This window comes from Capsicum annuum, chromosome 6 (assembly GCF_002878395.1).
Source record: "Capsicum annuum cultivar UCD-10X-F1 chromosome 6, UCD10Xv1.1, whole genome shotgun sequence".
Classification (NCBI taxonomy): Eukaryota; Viridiplantae; Streptophyta; class Magnoliopsida; order Solanales; family Solanaceae; genus Capsicum; species Capsicum annuum.
The window spans coordinates 100,141,951-100,160,645 of record NC_061116.1 but is presented as its reverse complement, the minus strand read 5'-3'; the positions used below and the strand labels follow the sequence as shown (position 1 = coordinate 100,160,645).

General features: G+C 36.3%; 1 protein-coding gene and 1 pseudogene across 1 annotated transcript; both read right to left on the bottom strand.

Moving 5' to 3' along the window:
* LOC107874218 overlaps window positions 1–10,754 on the bottom strand; it is a 64,135-nt pseudogene extending 53,381 nt beyond the window's left edge.
* Window positions 10,755–10,951: 197 nt separating this feature from the next.
* LOC107874217 (craniofacial development protein 2-like) lies at window positions 10,952–12,534 on the bottom strand. The gene is made up of 3 exons (XM_016721063.1): window positions 12,512–12,534; window positions 12,254–12,364; window positions 10,952–11,432 (listed from the first exon to the last, which is right to left on the bottom strand). The coding sequence occupies exons 1-3, from the start codon at window positions 12,532–12,534 to the stop codon at window positions 10,952–10,954; spliced, it is 615 nt and encodes a 204-aa protein (XP_016576549.1).
* Between the last annotated feature and the right edge of the window lie 6,161 nt (window positions 12,535–18,695).

The following is an 18,695-nucleotide window of genomic DNA, read 5'->3' as shown; positions in this document are numbered from 1 at the left end:
CTTTTCTGGTCATCTTGTAACGGACGAACCGACGGTCGCACACCCCATTTAGTATTTTTTGCTCATTTATTAAAAGGGTTTTTCAATCATTTCCACTCTTTTATCAACCATATATATTCCAAGTAAAGCAAATAGTTTCATTCATTATCCAAAACACAAGAGAGGTAGGGTTACTCCCTTAAGATCAAATCTAAAACCCTTCTCCAAGAAATCTAAGTACTCACCTTGGATTCTACAAATTTAGTTAAGATTTAAGTTCCTCAAGTTCAAGGCTTGTAAGAACCCACTCTCAAGAGTAAGAAGAAGAGTTGAAGCTTGCTTTTTCATCAAATTTCATAATCTAAGGTATGTGGGATTTTGAACAAGAGTACCTTTTGTCTATATTTTTCCAGTAGTGATTCCTCACGTTTCATGGTCCTACCTTTAGATATTTCAATACTTTAGTGTTTATGTCATTACTTTCAGTTTAATTTAAGTTAGTTGGGGACCTGTCCCAGTGGCTCTCTAGTTCATAGAGTAGTAGAGGCTTTATCAAACTAGTGAGCTGACTGTAGTTGTGTTGAGATTTTACAGTGTTGTGGTCGTGTGGACAAAGTATCACTTTCGTATTTCCATTCATTTGACAAGACACTGCCAGTGTTTTGTATATTACTTTTTGAATCAGTTATTATAAGAAGTGATAGGATCAAAGGGTTAGCTTGGGGCTACTTGTAGCCCTAAGCACCGTGTGATGTCTTAGGAAATTATTTTGGGGCATTACAAACTTAGTATCAGAGCTAGGTTTTAAAGGAGTCCTAGGGATTCTGACAAGCCGAGTTGAGTAGAGTCTTGATCATTGGTGTGTAGCGCTCCACATTTATGAGCAAGAGGATACAAGAAATTTTAGGAAAAAGTTATTTCTTTCTTTTAGATTATTTTGTGGCTACAGTTGTCCCTTTTATCTAATAATTCGTGCTCTCCTATTTCAGAAAATGCCTCTCTGAAAAGTAAATGCCCATAAAAATAAAGATAAGCAACCCCCTCCTATTGATCCTTTGAATGAGACAGATTCTCATGCTGAGTTTTGGGCAGACTTTCAGGCGTTAGCCTAAGTAGTCACTGCTAATGTTCGAGCCAATAACCAAGCCTCAGTTACAAATCAGCAGGGAGGTGATGTAGCTGTGGCTAGGAAGGTGATGACCCACAATTGTACCTTGAGGAGGTGAGGAAGATCACACAGGTAATGCATATTTCTAAGGAAAAAAGTGTTGAGTTGGCATCTTATAGGTTAAAGGGCATAGATTATGACTGGGTTGTATCATGGAGGAAGGGAAAAGGGGAGGATGTTGCTCTTATGAATTGGCAGGTGTTCCAAGATGCATTCTTGGAGAAGTTCTTTCCACTTCAGAAGAGGAAAGCAAATATTGATGAGTTTATGAACTTGAGGTAGGGCCCCATGACTATTAAGAAGTACTACTTTAAGTTCAACTAGTTGTCCAAGTATGCTCTTAATTTAATTTCTGACACCTGAGCTAGTATGGGCAAGTTCGTGATAGGTATTTCTTGTTTGGTGTTTAAAGAGTGTAGGACTGTGATGCTTCCTAGGGATATGGATATGTCTAGGTTGTGATGTATGCATGACAGATAGAGAAATATAAGATTAGAGAGAGAAAGATATTGAGGGGTAACAAGAGGGCTAGATTTGAGCAACGTGAATATAGTTAGCCTAGGTTCCATAGGGGAAATTGCCTTTAGTTTCAGAAACGTCTGCTATTCTAGTGCCTTCATCATCTAGTGCTCCCATATCTAGAAGTAGGCAGGAGCAAGGGAACGGGTCTTTTATGTCTAGTTTGCAGAACAGTGTTGGTAACAGGCCCTGTTATCCTCCTTGTGCTAAGTGTGGTAGGGATAATCCCAGTGAGTGTTTACTAGATTTGAAGGGTTGTTTTGGTTGTGTCAAGTAGGGCCACAGACTTAGAGATTGGAATCTAGGATCCAAGTAGATTAGGTTAAAGAAAGTATGAGTTCAACCTTTTTCTCATCGGGCTAGGATCCATAAGGTAGGGTCGATGCCTACCTCCTATTAAAGAGAAGTAGCTATTATTGATTGAATTTATCTCTTAGTCTTAGCAAGAAAGCATGCTAGGCAGGGGACCAGAGATGCCCGACCTCAGGCACAGACTACTAGTACACCAGCTCCTGTCCCTCATCCCGCCCCTGTTTAGGGAACTTCATCTAGTACTACTGGCGGTTAGCACCAAAATAGATTCTATGCCTTACCATCCCATCAGGAGCAGGAGTACTCTCCCGATGTTGTTACTGGTATGCTCCATGTCTTTTGTCTTGATTTTTATGTGTTGTTGGACCCTGGGTGAAGTCTCTTCTATGTGACCCTCCTTGTAGCTATGAAATTCAAAATGAATCCTAAAAAGATTCCTGATCCTTTCATAGCTTCTAAACTAGTAGGGGAGTCAGTTTTTGTTGAACAACTATATAGAGATCGTCTTGTTACTGTTTTTCATAGAGTCATACTTACTGATTTGATAGAGTTAGACATGGTGGATTTTGACCTTATTCTGGGTATGGATTGGCTTCATTCTTGTTATGCATCTATAGACTATCGTACCTGTGTGGTCAAGTTTTAGTTCCCTGATGAGCTAGTTTTTGAGTGGTCTGAGAGTTTGGTATCTTTGAAGAGTCATTTTATCTCCTATCTCAAAGGCAAAAATCTAATATCCAAAGGTTGCATCTATTACCGAGTTAGAGTCAAAGACATTAAGTCTGAGGGTTTGACTATTTGGTCAGTCAATATTGTTAATGAGGTTTTAGATATCTTTTTGGAAGATCTCTTAGGGGTACCTCCCGATAGAGTGATAGAATTTATGATTGTCCTTTTTCTCATCACTCATCTTATTTTTATTCTGCCATACTTTATGGTACCTGCTAAACTTATAGAGTTGAAAGAGCAACTCAAAGATCTTTTAGACAAAGGTTTCATAAGGCCCAGTATTTCTCCTTGGGGTGGAACTGTTCTATTCGTATGGAAGAAAGATGGTTCTTTGCATATATGCATTTTCTACCGTCATCTTACCAAGGTCACAGTAAAAAATAAGTATCCTTTCCCTAGAATTGATGACCAGTTTGATCAGTTGCAAGGTGCAAGTTATTTCTTCAAGAAAGAGCTTAGATCCGGCTATCATCAACTTAAGTGAGGGAATGTGATATTCTAAGACGGCCTTCCGAACCCACTATGCTCACTTTCTAGTCATGTCTTTCGGGCTAACCAATGCCCAAACAGCTTTTATGGACCTCATGAATCGAGTGTTCAAGCAATATCTTAATATGTTTGTCATAGTTTTCATGGATGATATCCTTGTATACTCCCTTTGAGCATGATCATGCAGATCAACTTAGAATTATTTTGCAAACTCTTAGAGGTCACCAGTTTTTAACCAAATTCAGTAAGTGTGAATTTTGGATAAGGCCTATAGCCTTTCTATGTCATATTACTTCAGTTGAAGGTATTAGAGTTGATCTCGATAAGACAAAAGCTGCAAGAAATTGGCCTAAACCTATCTCTCTATCTGACATTAGAAATTTCTTGGGTCTAGTGGGCTACTACCACTATTTTGTTAAAGGTTTCTCTTCTATTGTGTCTCCCGTGACCCGGTTGACCCAAAAGAAAGTTAAGTTCCAGTGGTCAGGTTCTTGTGAGAAGAGTTTTCAGGAGTTGAAGACTCGACTTACTTTAGCCCCTGTCTTGACTTTTCCTGATGGTACAGATGGTTTTATGGTGTTTTTTGATGCCTCTAGAATTGGTTTGGATTGTGTGTTGATGCAAAGAGGTAAGGTTATAGCCTATGCCTCTAGACAGTTAAAGTCGCATGAGAAGAGTTACCTAACCCATGATCTTGTGTTAGCTGCTGTGGTCTTTGCTTTGAAAATTTGGAGACACTATCTTTTTGGTGTTCATGTTGATGTGTTTACTGATCATAATAGCCTGCGGTATATGTTTACTCAGAGGGAGTTGAATCATAGGCAGAGAAGGTGGTTAGAGTTGGTAAAAGACTATGATATAAATGTATTGTATCACTCGGTCAAAGCCAACGTAGTGGCAGATGCCCTTTATAGATTGTCTATAGGTAGTGTTGCTCATATAGAGGAAGCTAAGAAAGATTTAGCTCGTCATGTGCTTTTTCTGGCTAGATTGTGTGTTAGGTTGCTTGATTCAGCTGAGGGAAGTACTTTGGTCAAATGTAGTTCCTAATTCTCTTTAGTTTTGAAAGTGAAAGAGAAGCAAGATAGAGATCCTAGTTTGATCATACTGAAGAAGTCAGTTAAGGACCAAAAGGTAGAGGTTTTCTACTAAAGGGGAGATGGTGTTTTGAGATTGTCCGATAGGTTGTGTGTTCCATTTGTTGATGATCTGAGGTACAGGATTATGGCTGAAGTGCATGGCGTCTGATATTCTATTCATCCCGGCACAACCAAGAGGTACCGTGACTCGCGGGAAATCCATTGGTGGAATGGTATGAAGAAGGATATAGCTGAGTTTGTAGAAAAGTGTGCAACATACCAATAGGTTAAGGTAGAGTACCAGTGACCTGACGGTGTAATGTAATAGCTTGGTATACCTACTTGGAAGTAGGAGGTAGTGAATATGGACTTTTTGATCGGGTTACCTCTTTTTCCTCGTCATTATTATTCTATTTGGGTTTTTGTAGACAGGCTGACTTAATCAGCATACTTGTTTCCCTTGCATACATCTTTTATAATGAAGGATTATTCTAGATTGTATATCCGAGAGTTAGTTATACTGTACGAAGTTCCCTCATCTATCATTTCGGATAGGGGTTCCAAGTTCTTTTAAGCTCCACTTTTCATCTGCAAATAGATAATCTGGTTGAGAGGACCATTCAAACCCTAGAAGACATGTTAAGGGCGTGTGATCTTTATTTCAAAGGTAGTTGGGATCAGTATTTGCCATTGATAGAGCTCGCCTATACACTAGTTACCATGCTAGCATCGAGATGGCAACATTTAGCCCTTGTATGGTAGAAGATGTAGATTAGACACAGGTTGGTTTGAAGTGGGTGAAGCTACCATGATTGGGCCTGATGCAGTGTTTTAAGCTATGGAGAAATTTAAGTTTATTAGAGAAAGGTTGAAGAAAACTCAGAGTCGTCAAAAGTCATATATCGATGTGAGGAGAAGAGATATTTAGTTTGAAGTGGGTGATTTCGTGTATTTGAAGATTTCACCCATGAAAGGGGTGAAGAGGTTTGGTAATAAGGGAAAGCTTAGTTCTCGTTATGTTGTCCCGTATAGAGTCTTGAGCCGTGTTGGCAAGGCAGCCTATGAGGTTGAGTTGCCCGCAGATTTGTCAGTTGTTCATCCTATTTTTCATATCTCCATGCTTAAGAAGTATATTGGTGATTCCGTTATGGTAGATCCTTCAGAGAGTGATGATATTCAGAACAATCTTTCATTCGTTGAGATTCCCATTGAGATCCTAGATTTTCAGATCCGTAGATTGAGGAGCACAGATCTTCCCTTGGTCAAAGTATTGTGGCGGAACAAGTCATTAGAGGGTGTTAATTGGGAGGCAGAAGCATACATGCAAGGAAGTAGCCGAACCTTTTTTCCTCAAGTTCATATCATTCCGAAGGTATTATTCTTCCTTAATTCAACCCTTCTAATCTAAAGTTCATCTATATATCTATTCTTTCATAAGTTCTTACAATTTCCCAGATATTCAAGAACTTAGAGAGAGATTTTGAGTCATTTAGCAAATTCCTTCAGCTATGTACACTCTATTTTTCCTGTGTTCCAAGTCTAACTAGCGACATTCAAGGACGAATGTTTCCAAGGGTGAGATATTGTAAGACCCCACAAGTTCCCTCGAAGTCCAAGCCTTAGAGCCTGTCAAGCGAAGTGTAATTCCGGCCCAAAAAGATTACGAATAACTTCCCAAGTAATTGGTGTTTAAACCGAATAGAATTTTCTTAAATTTGAATTTTTTTCATGTAGATAATTGAATTAGCTTTGCAACGATACTAATTTTGTCCAAATCCAGTATGAGGGTGAGAAGTTATGGCCATTTTATTGAGAGTTGTTGGAACCACCCAAGTGCGATGGATGATTTGATAGACTGTTGAGTCTAAAATAGACTATCGCAAGGCCCATTGTAACCAAGGTAGTAACTCTTTTTTCTGGCCCAAGTGTGACGGCTAAAATGACGGACCGTCAAGCTCGTGACATACCATCGCTGTGACCGTCGCACTAAGGTAGTTTGGCCTCATCCTGGCCATCGTGTGATGGATGATCCAATAGACCGTTGGACTTGCGATGGACCATTGATCTGACCATCGCATCGAGGCACTGTGTCCCTTTTCTGGTTATCTTGCGATGACGACCCGACGAACCGTCGGACTTGTGATGGACTGTCGTTCCGACGGTCCCACACACCGTTCAGTATCTTTAGCTCATTTTTAAAAGAGGTTTTCAATCTTTTTCACTCTTTTATCAAGAAGATATATTCCGTGTGTAGCAAATGGCTTCATTCATCATCCAAAACACAAGAGAGCTAGGGTTACTCCCTCATGATCAAATCTAAAACCCTTCTCCAATAAATCCAAGAACTCACCTTGGATTCTACAAATTTAGTTGAGATTTAAGTTACCCAAGTTCAAGGGTTGTAAGAACCCATTCTCAAGATTAAGAAGAAGAGTTGAAGCAAGCTTGTTCATCCAATTTCATAATCTAAGGTATTTGGGGTTTTGAACAAAGGTAGTCCTTTCACCCTTGTACCCAAACACTTATTTCAACTATAATTTTTATGAAATTTATGAGATTTTACTTGAAATTGAATTGGGGTTTTTCACCCATTGTTATTGGTTGCAAGCTTTTGATGTTTTTCATGAATTAAGAGTCTAATGGCATGATTTTTACATGTTTTCTTGAGAAATTGCAGCTGGGTCTATACCCCATGATTTTAATCCTTAAGAAGTTAATAGTTGAAATGTTTGAGATATTGAAGTACATGAGTATTTTGAGGTTATGAGCAAAGTTGCTGTAAATTCCAAATTTCTATATGATTTATGATCTATATGCTATCTAATATGCATTTTGATGAGTTTTAACTTGAGATTGAATTATGGGTCACTAAGCCCTACTTGAGACTTGCAATTTTTTGAATTATTTTTTCTATAATCACCCATGATTTGAGTATGTTGAGATGTATTGACAAATACTTTGACATAATGGCCATAGATTTTTGAAATCCGCTCTACTACATGAGATTACAGATTTGATTGTTGGGTTTTTGTGAGCCATGAGATTATTTTTGAAAGTGGACTTTTGTGAGAAGAGCGAGATAACCGAAAGGAAGTAGTATTTAGCACTGAGTTGGGTATGTTACTATAGTTTCTTACCCCAAAACTACTTGCCTACATAGGTTTGAGATTTTGGCCCTAAGGCCGAGATGATTGGGCCCGAGGTTGAGATAAGTAACCACTGAGGTTATACTCCTTGGCAAGAGTATGACGCCTCTCCCCAACATGAGGTTTCTTCCTTAGGAGAACAAGACTTTGGAATCCATGTAGCTCGCATGGTTTATGTCGGTTAAGAGAACCTCCCTAAACTAAAGTATTTTCCATTGAGATAGAATATTTTTCCTTAAAGCTTTGAGATGAGATATTTTCTAAAGTGAAAAAATTGGTTTTGAGTGTTTTCCAAAGAAGGAAGTACTTTTCTCGACTAATAAGAGTTGATCATCAGCTTTTAAACCAAAGTCATATGATTCCGAGTTCCAAGTGTTTGAGTTCAAAATAGTTATAAGTTATTGAGCATTAAAGAAGTTCTACTCTCCATGATATATATGCATGAGTTTGAAAGTATTATTAAACGCTTTCTTTAGTCTTCGAGTAATGAGAATAAGAGAAGAGTTCAGATTTTTAAACCTAAAGCATAATGACTCACGAGATTTGTGTTACTTGCTTCATTCGACATGATTTAGGAGCTTTACTTTTTGACTAATTCAAGTCGTGTGAGTCATTCCTATTTGTATGCATGATTTGATTAAAGATTATTGATATTGTTTTATGTAAATTCATACACCCCTCATATACTCAGTACATTCCCAAGTGCTGATCCATATATAGGTCTATGTGATACATTGTCTTATAATGTAGGTTCTGGGGCTCAGTCCCTGCCTTGTCAGTGATTCCCGAGTACCTTTTATCTATATTTATCCAGTGGTGAGTCCTCATGGTTCGAGGGCCTACCTTCAGATATTTCAATAATTGAGTGTTTATGTCATTACTTTCTGTTTAGTTTGAGTTAGTTGGGGACCTATCCCAATGGCTCTCTAGTTCATGGATTAGTAGAGGCTTTGTCAGACTAGTTATCAGACTGTGGTTATGTTAACATTTTCCAATATTGTGGTCGTTTGGACCAAGTATTACCTTCATATTTCCTTTTATTTTATATGACAATGCTAGGGTTTTGTATATTCCTTCTTGAATGAGTTACTATGAGAAGTGATAGGCTCAAAGGGTTAGCTTGGGGCTACTTTAGCCCTAAGCACTATGTGACGTCCCGGGAGGTGATTTTGGGTCGTTATAATAGCATAAATGAAATACGAAATAAGAAATATTAAACATAAAATACAAAATAAATATCAAAGAAATATGAAAATAAGGGAAATACTAGCAATCCAAAATAAGACATAAGAAAGAGGACACCAACCTAGTTGTAACATACACTCCTAGACCAAAGACAGCCACCACACCCAAATTCTCCTGACTAGTGGCTCATACTTAAGGACACAGACCTACGAATACTAACCCGGCTATACAAGATCTCTCCTACCACCTTGCTACAACCCAAATACTCACATTACCCTTCTACCCTAATTCGCGACCTCCACACATTCCCATCTAGGGCCATGTCCTCTGTAAGTTGTAGTTGCTCTATGTTATGTCTAATCACCTCTCTCCCATATTTCTTTAGCCTACCTCTACTCCTTATGAAGCCATCCGAAGCTAGCCTCTCATACCTCTAAAAAGGGGCATCCATGCTCTTCCTCATCATATACCCAACCCATCTCAACCTTCCTTCTCGTATCTTGTCCTCCACCGAAGCCACTTCCACCTTCTCTCGGATAGTCTCATTCCTAACTCTATCCCCTCTAGTAAGTACACACATCTAATAAAACATTCTCATTTCCGTCACCTTCAATCTTTGAATGTGGTAGTTCTTGACTGGGCAATACTCCGCTCTGTACAGCACGGCTGGAGGACTGCCACACTGTAGAATTTTTCTTTAAGCTTAAGGGGAACCTTCTTATCACACAACACTCCCGACGCAAGCCACCATTTCATCCAATCTCATTCAATATGTTTAGATACATCCTCATCAATCTCGCCATTCCCCTGAATCAAATACCCCAGATACTTAAAAATATCCCTCTTGCAAATATCTTAGAAATCCAACCTCACCACTACTTCGTCTCCTAACTCGAGTCACTAAACTTGCACTCTAAATGCTCTATCTTGGATCTACTCAACCTAAAACCCATAGACTGGAGGATTTGCCTCCAAACCTCCAATTTCTCCTTCACACCTCCCCACATCTCATCGATCAACACTATATCATCCGCAAATAATATTCATAAAGGCACCTCCCCTTGAATACTCAACGGCAATACGTCAATTTTCAATGCAAAAAGGAATAGGCTAAGAGTCGATCCCTGATGCAAAATTGTCTCGACCAAAAATGCCCTGACTCTCTTCCCGTCGTCCTTACGTGAGTCTTTCCTCCATCGTACATGTCTTTAATAGCTCTATCATATGCCACTAAATCTCTACTTACCTTCAAGCATCTCCAAAGAACGTCCCTAGGGACTTTGTCGTACGACTTTTCCTGGTCGATGAAAACCATGTGAAAGTCCCTCTTTCTTTCCTTATATCGATCCACCAATCTTCTCACTAGATGGATTACTTGAATTTTTGAGTTACCAGGCATAAAACCAAACACATTCTCCAAAATAGACACGACCCTTCTCAATCTCCGCTCAACCACCCTCTCCCAAATCATTATAGTGTGAATAATAGCTTAATACTACTATAGTGGTGGCAACTCTGAATGTCACCCTTATATTTATATAATGGAATCATCATACTGTATCTCCAAGACTTGGGCATTCTCACCATCTTGAAAATGACGTTAAATAAATCCATCAACAACCTTAAACTTGCCACACCAACATACTTCCAAAAACCCATAAGAATCTGATCAGGCCCCATTGACCTACCCCTTAGTATCCTATAAATAGCTTCTTTGACCTCCTCAACTGTAAAACATCTACAGTAACTGAAATCATTGCTCTCCGTCGAGCGCTCCAGCTTCCCTTATACAATGCCTCTGTCTCCTTCCTCATTTAAAAGTCTATGAAAATACTCCTGCCATCTCTTTTTAATGTGAACATTCTATACTAAAACTCTACCATCCTCTCCCTTAATGCACTTCACATGATTGAGGTCACGAACCTTCCTCTCCCTAGCCTTAGCTAGCCTATACAACTTTTTTTCCCCATCTTTCTTCTCTAACGCCACATACAAGCTCTCAAATATTGTTGTCTTAGTAGCCGAAACTACTAACTTAGCCTCTTTCCTTGCTACTATGTAAACCTCTATATTCACCCGCTTCTTCTCTTCGTCTTTACTCTCCATCAACTCTATATATGCCCCCTTCTTAATCTCCACTTTCTTCATAACTTTTTCATTCTACCACCAGTCCCCCTTATGACGACCTGCTCGACCCGTCAAAATACCCAATACCGCTCTAGTCATCTCCTTGACGTAGCTAGTAGACTTATCCCATATAACATTCACGTCCCCCTACACTCCCACACCACCATTCCCACCACTTTCTCCCTAATCTCCAGTGTAGTAACTGGTGTCAGGCCACCCTACTTAATCCTGGGTTGACCCTTTCTAGGCCTACTCTTCTTTCTCTTCTTGATAAATAAGTCCATCACCAAAAACCTATGTTGCGTTGAAAGATACTCACTCGGCATAACCTTACAATCATTACATATAACCTTATTCCCCTTCCTAAGCAGCTGAAAGTCAATCTGAGTCTTGGCTACTCCACTTTGGAAGGTAATTAGGTAATCCTCCTTCTTTGAAAAGCTCAAATTAAAAACCACCAGTCCAAAGGCCCTCACAAAATCCAACAGAGCATCCCCCTCACCATTTCTATTACTGAAACCAAAACCTCTGTGAACATCATCGTACCCTCCCGATAAAACCCCAATTTGCCCATTAAAGTCCCCCACTATGAAAATTATTTCTGAGCTAGGAATACTTCTCACCACCTTGTCTAAAGCCTCCCAAAATATCACTTTTACCTCCTTATCCAAGCCAACCTGTGGTGCATACACACTACACCTATGCAATGTAAACCCCCAAATGATAAACTTAATCATTATCAACCTATCACTGGCCCTCTTAACCTCTACCACGTGCCCTCTAAGCTCCCCATCCACTAAGATGCCCACTTTATTTTGACTACTCTTATAGACTTTGTACCACAGCTAGTACCCATCTATATCCCTAGATTTAGCCCCTACCTACATAGTCTCCTATACACACATAATATTAGTCCTCCTCTTCTTGAGAATCTTCACCTACTCTACAGACTTACCCTGAAGGATTCCTATGTTCCAAGACTCTACTATTAACTTATCTCCTTTTACCTCTAGCCTACCCCTTCCACCCCTCACCAAACTAGCCTGAACCCCTAGCATAGACCGTATACCTACCCCCGCCCTTCCCTTTTCACCAACTCCCAAACCCGCCCCTAACTACAACCCCCTCAAACATGACACTATTCCATCATCAACCCCTATAGACACTACTAAATAATCATAACCAAACCCTAAAATGACCAACAAACAGACGAACAAAGAAATAAAGCAATAGAAGTAAAATAGTAGGAAAACAACAAGCACACATAGGAATATGCTATCTGACCTAATAGCTAGGACAACATAATAATTTCCACCAATAAGCAAGCAAGACAGGCACAATTATAATCCTACGAAATGGAAAGAAAAGAATAAACAAAAAAACCAAAAAACAAAAAACATACATAGAAACTAAATTGTAAAGGGTAACTAAATAATCTGGTTCGGATGTCTCCGGGATACTCTTGCGATAGCTCGTAATGGAAATTTTGGTGTCAAAATTAGTTGCCAGAATAGGGTCACCAGAAATAGGCCGTTGGAATATCGTCAGAGCATCTCTTTGCTATTGCCTGAAGTTGGTTGCTAGTTATTGTCAATCCAACTATTATAATTGGTTCTGATTGGTGCTGCCCTCTATGACATCACCAGAGTCAAGGCAATGAAAACTCAAATTCTACCAGTGATAGTAGTAGCCAGGTTGAAAAGGACCTCTCTCTCTCGAGAGTTGAGTAGAGAGAGAATTGAAGAAAAAGAGAATGAAGCAGAGAGAATGGATCTTACCTATGCTGGCACGTCAACGCCATCGTTGAAATCAAATTCAAAGTAGTCGGTCAGTCCAAGTGACTATTTAAATAGAACGTTAGAGAGGGCAAGAACATTCAGAAGAGAGGATATGTCATAATTCATTTTTCTATGATTAAATAAGAAATTATTTTTAAAAAAAATTAATAAATATCTTGGTAACCTTTGAGGGATTTTGCAACTTTTCTAGCACAAGCTTCACAATGCATCATTCACAATAATTATCTAAGAGAATAAAAATAACTCATTCATTATACGTATTAGGATAAATTTTTTAGTATGGGAGTTCATTAGATATGTAATAAGGTCAAATAATACCCCTAACACCATGTTAATTTTAAAGTTCTCAAAGTGATTGAGTTTTGAGCTAAGATTGAACTAGGTTGCATTTTAAAAGATCTTATCTATTTGAATTTAAAGAGTAATGGGTCCTCATACCCACCAAATGAGAGATATATGAGTTTTTATTACTACGCGCCTAACTATTTATAAATCCACCTATGGAGTAAGAAGTTATGGTCATCTTACTTAACACTATCAGAGCTAAAAATCTAATAGTTCTAGCAGTAATTGGGTAGTATTTTATGTTAGTTTTTACTTTATTTAGGGTTACAACACAAACATTTTTTTGACATCCTTAGAGAAGCAATTTCCATCTTCTTAGGTGGAAATTTTTTATTGTGGTAAACTTCTTCCCTCATCTTCTTTATTTTTTAGTACATCAACATCCTAGAATTATTAGAAAAACATTAATGGTCAAATTTTAGGATTTGAACCCTATGTTCTTGGTATTTTGGAAAAAACCTATGGGTTGGGATAACATAATCAAGAATTACTCCTACATTGTTAGTTAATGATTCCAGGCATGAATTCATCATTCTAAAATATTAAATTTATGGTTTGTAACACCAAATTTAATAAAATAGAGATCTTTACCCTTGAAACTTCATTATTGGAGATGGTTGAATATGATAAAGCTTTTAATGGATAATTGACCCTTGTCTAATGTTTTATATAGGACTAAGGGTTGAACTAGTGGGTTAAGTTTCCAAATTAGTTATTTGAAGTTTAATTTCTTAGTTATTATTACAATTTTATAATTTCTTGATATATGGGCTAATGGAAGCAAGAGGGAAATAAAAGAGTAATTTTGATGCAGCTTGCTTGTTCTAAAATAATCGGTAAAGCAAAGTTGATGTTAACTTATAATAGAATTTGGCTATATGTACTTAATTTTCATAGTAACGTCAGAAGATTTTATGTTCTATCCATTCAACCACGGTGTTTTGATGGACTAAATTATTAAAAATCCAATTAGGCTTAAAGACTATCATGGATTATTGTTTTATTCAACTATTTTGAGAATGTGGCACAAAAATTGGTGAAATATGCTGAGACTGATAGTTAGTTGAAAGTAATGTAATAATAAGACATTTCTATGTTATTGTCTTGTATGGTTCCCTTGAAGTATATTTATGTTTGTATGACTTAATTGATAAATTATAGAGTTATTATGTGGATTTGAATAATAATAGGAGAATTAGGCGCCATTCTAATTTGGATACTAATAGCTAATCTTCTAATAATAGGTTAAATTAATGTTGTAAACATTTGAAGTTATAGTCATGTGGGCAAGAAGATAATTTTGTAGATAGATTATGCTAAGATGATGTGACAATATTACTTAAGATGATGTTCCTTTATAATCTTCATTTTCAAATCCTTTGACACCCTAGAAGTATTAGAACAACCTTTAATGGTGAATGTTTTGGGGATTTAAACCTTAAGTTCAAAACATTTTGGGGAAACCTATGGATCGCAGAAGTATTACCTAAAATTACTCAAAGGTTTTTAATTAATGAATACTAGCATGAATTAGTGATTATGAAAAATGAAATTGATAGTTGGAGACCTCAAATTTAATAAATGAGACCTTTATCCATTAAACTCCTCTAATGGTGATAGGTGAATATGATGAATCTTTTTAATATGTAATTTACCCTTGGATAATGTTTTATAATGTGAATAATGGTGGTACTGGAATTTGAATTCCCAAATTAGTTGTTCAAAGAGTAATTGCTTAATTATTCTAATAATTGTGTGATTTCTAGATATTTGGGAAAATGGAAGCATGATAGGAAAGGAAAAGCAATTTTGGTGCAGCCTGCTTGATTTTGGATCTTTGGTATAGGTAGGTTGATCTTAACATATAGTAGATTTGGGATAGATACACTTAATATGTATAGTAACCTTGGGGATTTTCATTGTTTCATTGTCTTAAGCCTTTGGACATGTGTTTGGATTGATTAAATTATTAAAAATCAAGTAAGTCTTAAATATTATCATAGATTAGTGTTATACTCAACTTATAATACGTGTGGAATGAAAATTTATAAGATATTGTGAGATTGACACTTGGTTAAAAGTACCATACTAATTAGATAATTTTATGCTATTGTTTTTCATAGATCCCTTGATGAGTATTTGTATTTTCACTTGATTGATAAATTATTGAGTTAATTTATGTAGGTGAATAATAAAAGAAGAATTATGTGACCTTCTTATCTCTAGATTGGTCCATAATGTCCTTAAAAGAGGTGAAACCAACATTATGTGTGTTTGAAATAAGAGACATGAATGCTAGAAGATAATTATGAAGATTGATTATGTTATGAGTATATGATAATATCATTTATGAAGATAGTTTAATCCTTGATAATATAGTTGGATATCCATGTATGGTCCGATTATTATGAAAATTATACTGGGATCAGGGTTGGTCAGGTTTGGAAAATGATATTTGGGATTCTTGTGTGGTTTAACTTATGACAACGATATTTGGGATCTTATGGTAGTATAATTATTGATAATGATATTGTTGATCCTTGTTAGGCATGATATTTGGTGATTATATTTGATCATTAAGTGCTATTGGTTCATCCATGCATGAATATATTCTTAATGAGAATGCTTGTTAATGATGCCTGAATAAGTGATTGGTTAAATTTAAATGATTTTTATTATTTCAACAACCATAGAAACTTTAACTTAAGGTAATTCGTGTAGTTGATGTTACTAACATAATGTAAATTGACAAAGTACAAAAAATTTGTTGTTTCATGTAATATAAACAGAAGAGATGATGATAATAGTTTTACTTGATACTTGTAAGTTGAACCTTAACCATTTGATTAATATTTTTCTAGATTATTTGGTTAAGGGACTTGAATGATCTTATAAGGATAAGCGTGTTGATGTCCTGAAGATAGACTAACTGGTTGTACAATATCCAGAATGGCTATAAATTAATATAATGGGTAATGTTTTAAGGATGTGAATAAACTGATACTATGATAATGATCATAGGATTAGTAAGGAGGTTGGGCTGCTAGACAAACCTAGTAGTTAGCTCGTTATAATTTAATATTGTATATATGTTTACTGTATGGGAATAAATATTTATTAGTAGTATCACTCGAATATGGTGTCGTTAACTAGATAAGGTTGGTGAAATGAGTTAGTTTTGCTATAGTTGATTATCATTTGGTGTAGGGTCAACTGAGTGGTGGAGGTATTAGATGTATGTATGCATATTCATATCTCTCTGGTCGATACATGATAATACTTGGTTGGTGTTGTCCTTTAAGGTGCTGAGGTATAATGTAGGGTCTAAAAACTTAATATAAGTTGTGGTGAGAATATATATAATAGTTGAACCCATTGTGGTGTGTTGGTGGTGTTGTGTTAGTTATAGCATTGGTTAGGGTGTATGTAACCCACTAAACTAGTTCGCAGTGTTGGAATACAATCAAATATCTATTGTCTTTTGTTAGCATTATATGGATTGGTGTTTAATGAAGGATTATGATGTATCGATTTGTGGGTTTAAGTTATCAAAGGGTAAGAGGACAAGTTTAGAAACCCAAAGAATATTTTAGTGCATAAAATTAGTTGGAAAAACTCCATTAGGAGTGATTATTGCGGAAAGGTTACTTTGTAATATCAAATTTCTAGAAGTGTGTTATGAAATGGAAAACTTCGGACAAAGTACCAAGTTAATGCCTTTCACCGCTATAGCGCAAAATTTACCACAACGGTATTGCATATTCTTATCATTCCCCCCACTATTTCCGCTGTCATCCCAAATGTTCATGAGTCATAATATTGTGTGGTGTTTATGGTATTATGGATGACTCATTACTTAAATTTCACTACAAATCATATTCATTGGGTTATAGTTATCATGCTTTGTTCCTAAAGCTTAATGGCCTATGTTGCTTAGGCTGGATGAGTATATAGAATTCTTAAAACTATATTATAAACTCTCCTTGTCCCCACGGAATAGTGGGTAAACTAGAATCTAATGTAATAATCTGTTTCGTCATTATCAAAAATGATTACGTAAAAGAACAAATAACACATTCATCATAAGTATTAGGAAATTTTTTTTAGTATGGGAGTGAATTAGACATGTATTAAGGTCAGATAATACCCCGAGCACCATGTTAATTTGAAAGTTCTCTCAGTGATGTAGTTTTGAGCTAGATTAAACTTGGTTACATTTTAAAGGATCTTATCTCCCAGAATTTAAAGCATAATGGGTCCTCATACCCACCAAATGAGAGATATACGGGTCTTCATTCCAATGCATCTAACTGTTTATTAATCCGCCATTGGAGTAAGAAGTTATGGTCGTATTACTAAACACTATTTGATCTAAAAATCTAATTGCTACAGAAGTAACTGGGCAATATTTTATAGGTTACAACATAAATATTTTATTCAAAAGCCCTTTAAAAGAAATTTCCATATTCTTAGGTAGAAATTCATTGATGTGGTAAGTTTCTTCCATCATCTTCTTCATTTTTCAATACTTTAACATACTAGAATCATTAGAAAAAACATTAATGGTCAAACTGGGCATTTGAACCCTATGTTCTTTATATTGTGTGGAAAACCTTTGGGTTTGGGTAACAACACCTAGAATTACTCCAAATTTTTTAATCAATGATTCCACGCTTGAATTTATGATTATAAAATATGAAATTGATTGTTTGTGACATTGAATTAATAAAATAGAGATCTTTATCCTTGAAACTCCACTAATAGAGGTGGTTGAATATGATAAAGCTTTTAAAGGGTAATTTAAGCTTTTCTAATGTTTTAGATAATGAATAAGGGTTGAAGTAGTTGGTTAAATTTCAAAACTAGTTATTTGAAGAGTAATTTCTTAGTTACTCTTGTAATTTTATGATTTCCAGATATTTAGGGTAATGGAAGCATGAAGGACATAAAAGAGTAATTTTGATGCAACTTTCTTGTTCTAAGATATTCGGTCTAGCTAGGTTGATGTTAACTTATAATACATATCAATGATATGCATTTCATTTTGGTAGTAATGTCGAAAGATTTCATGTTGTAGGCATTAAAGAATGGTGCTTGGATGGATTAAATTATTAAAAATCTAGTTAGGCTTAAATATACGAGGTAACCTTGAGTGAAGTACATATGAGGTAAAAATCTAAATAGAATCTTCTTAATAGTACATACGAGTTAACCCTAAGTGAAGTCAATATTCACCACCTCTCACTTCCAAGTTGGAATACGAATTCTGTGTCATACTAGCTGGTCTTCGATGCTCAACCTTAACCTGTTGGCAATTTGGATACTTGGCCTCAAATTCTATGATATACTTCTTTATTCCATTCCATTATTAACTTCTCACGGGTCATTACACATCATTATGGCTCCTGTGTGAAATATAATACTGAGAATTATGATTTTCTATAAGCAACCATCATCTTAATTCATCTACATCAATAGAACATTTTCAGCCATGAGAATGAAGAACACAATCTCCCCCTTAGGAGAAAATTTTAACTTTTTGACTTTGGACTGCTTCCTTTAACTTATTCCAAATTGGATAGCTATCTTTCCTCACTTTCACCTCTACCATTGTGGAATATTTTGAACCATTCAAAACTAGAATACTACCTTCTGCTGAATCAAGCAACCAATCTTCCATTCTAGCAATTCTGTGAAGATCACAAACAAATTCTTTCTTCTCAATCTCTACATGAGTAAAAATACCCATCGACATCCTTCTAAAAGAATCGACTATTAGATTAGCTTTACTCAGATGATAGACACTTATGTTATAACA

What these genes read in the sequence shown, in the direction of transcription:
- LOC107874217 (XM_016721063.1), bottom strand. Translation starts at nt 12,534, where the DNA reads ATGGCGTTGACGTGCCAGCATAG. An exon ending in GCGTTGACGTGCCAGCATAG is followed by an intron (nt 12,365 to 12,511) that starts GTAAGATCCATT and finishes GTGATGTCATAG; the next exon opens with AGGGCAGCACCAATCAGAAC. An exon ending in ATTCCAACGGCCTATTTCTG is followed by an intron (nt 11,433 to 12,253) that starts GTGACCCTATTC and finishes TACATTGCATAG; the next exon opens with GTGTAGTGTGTATGCACCAC.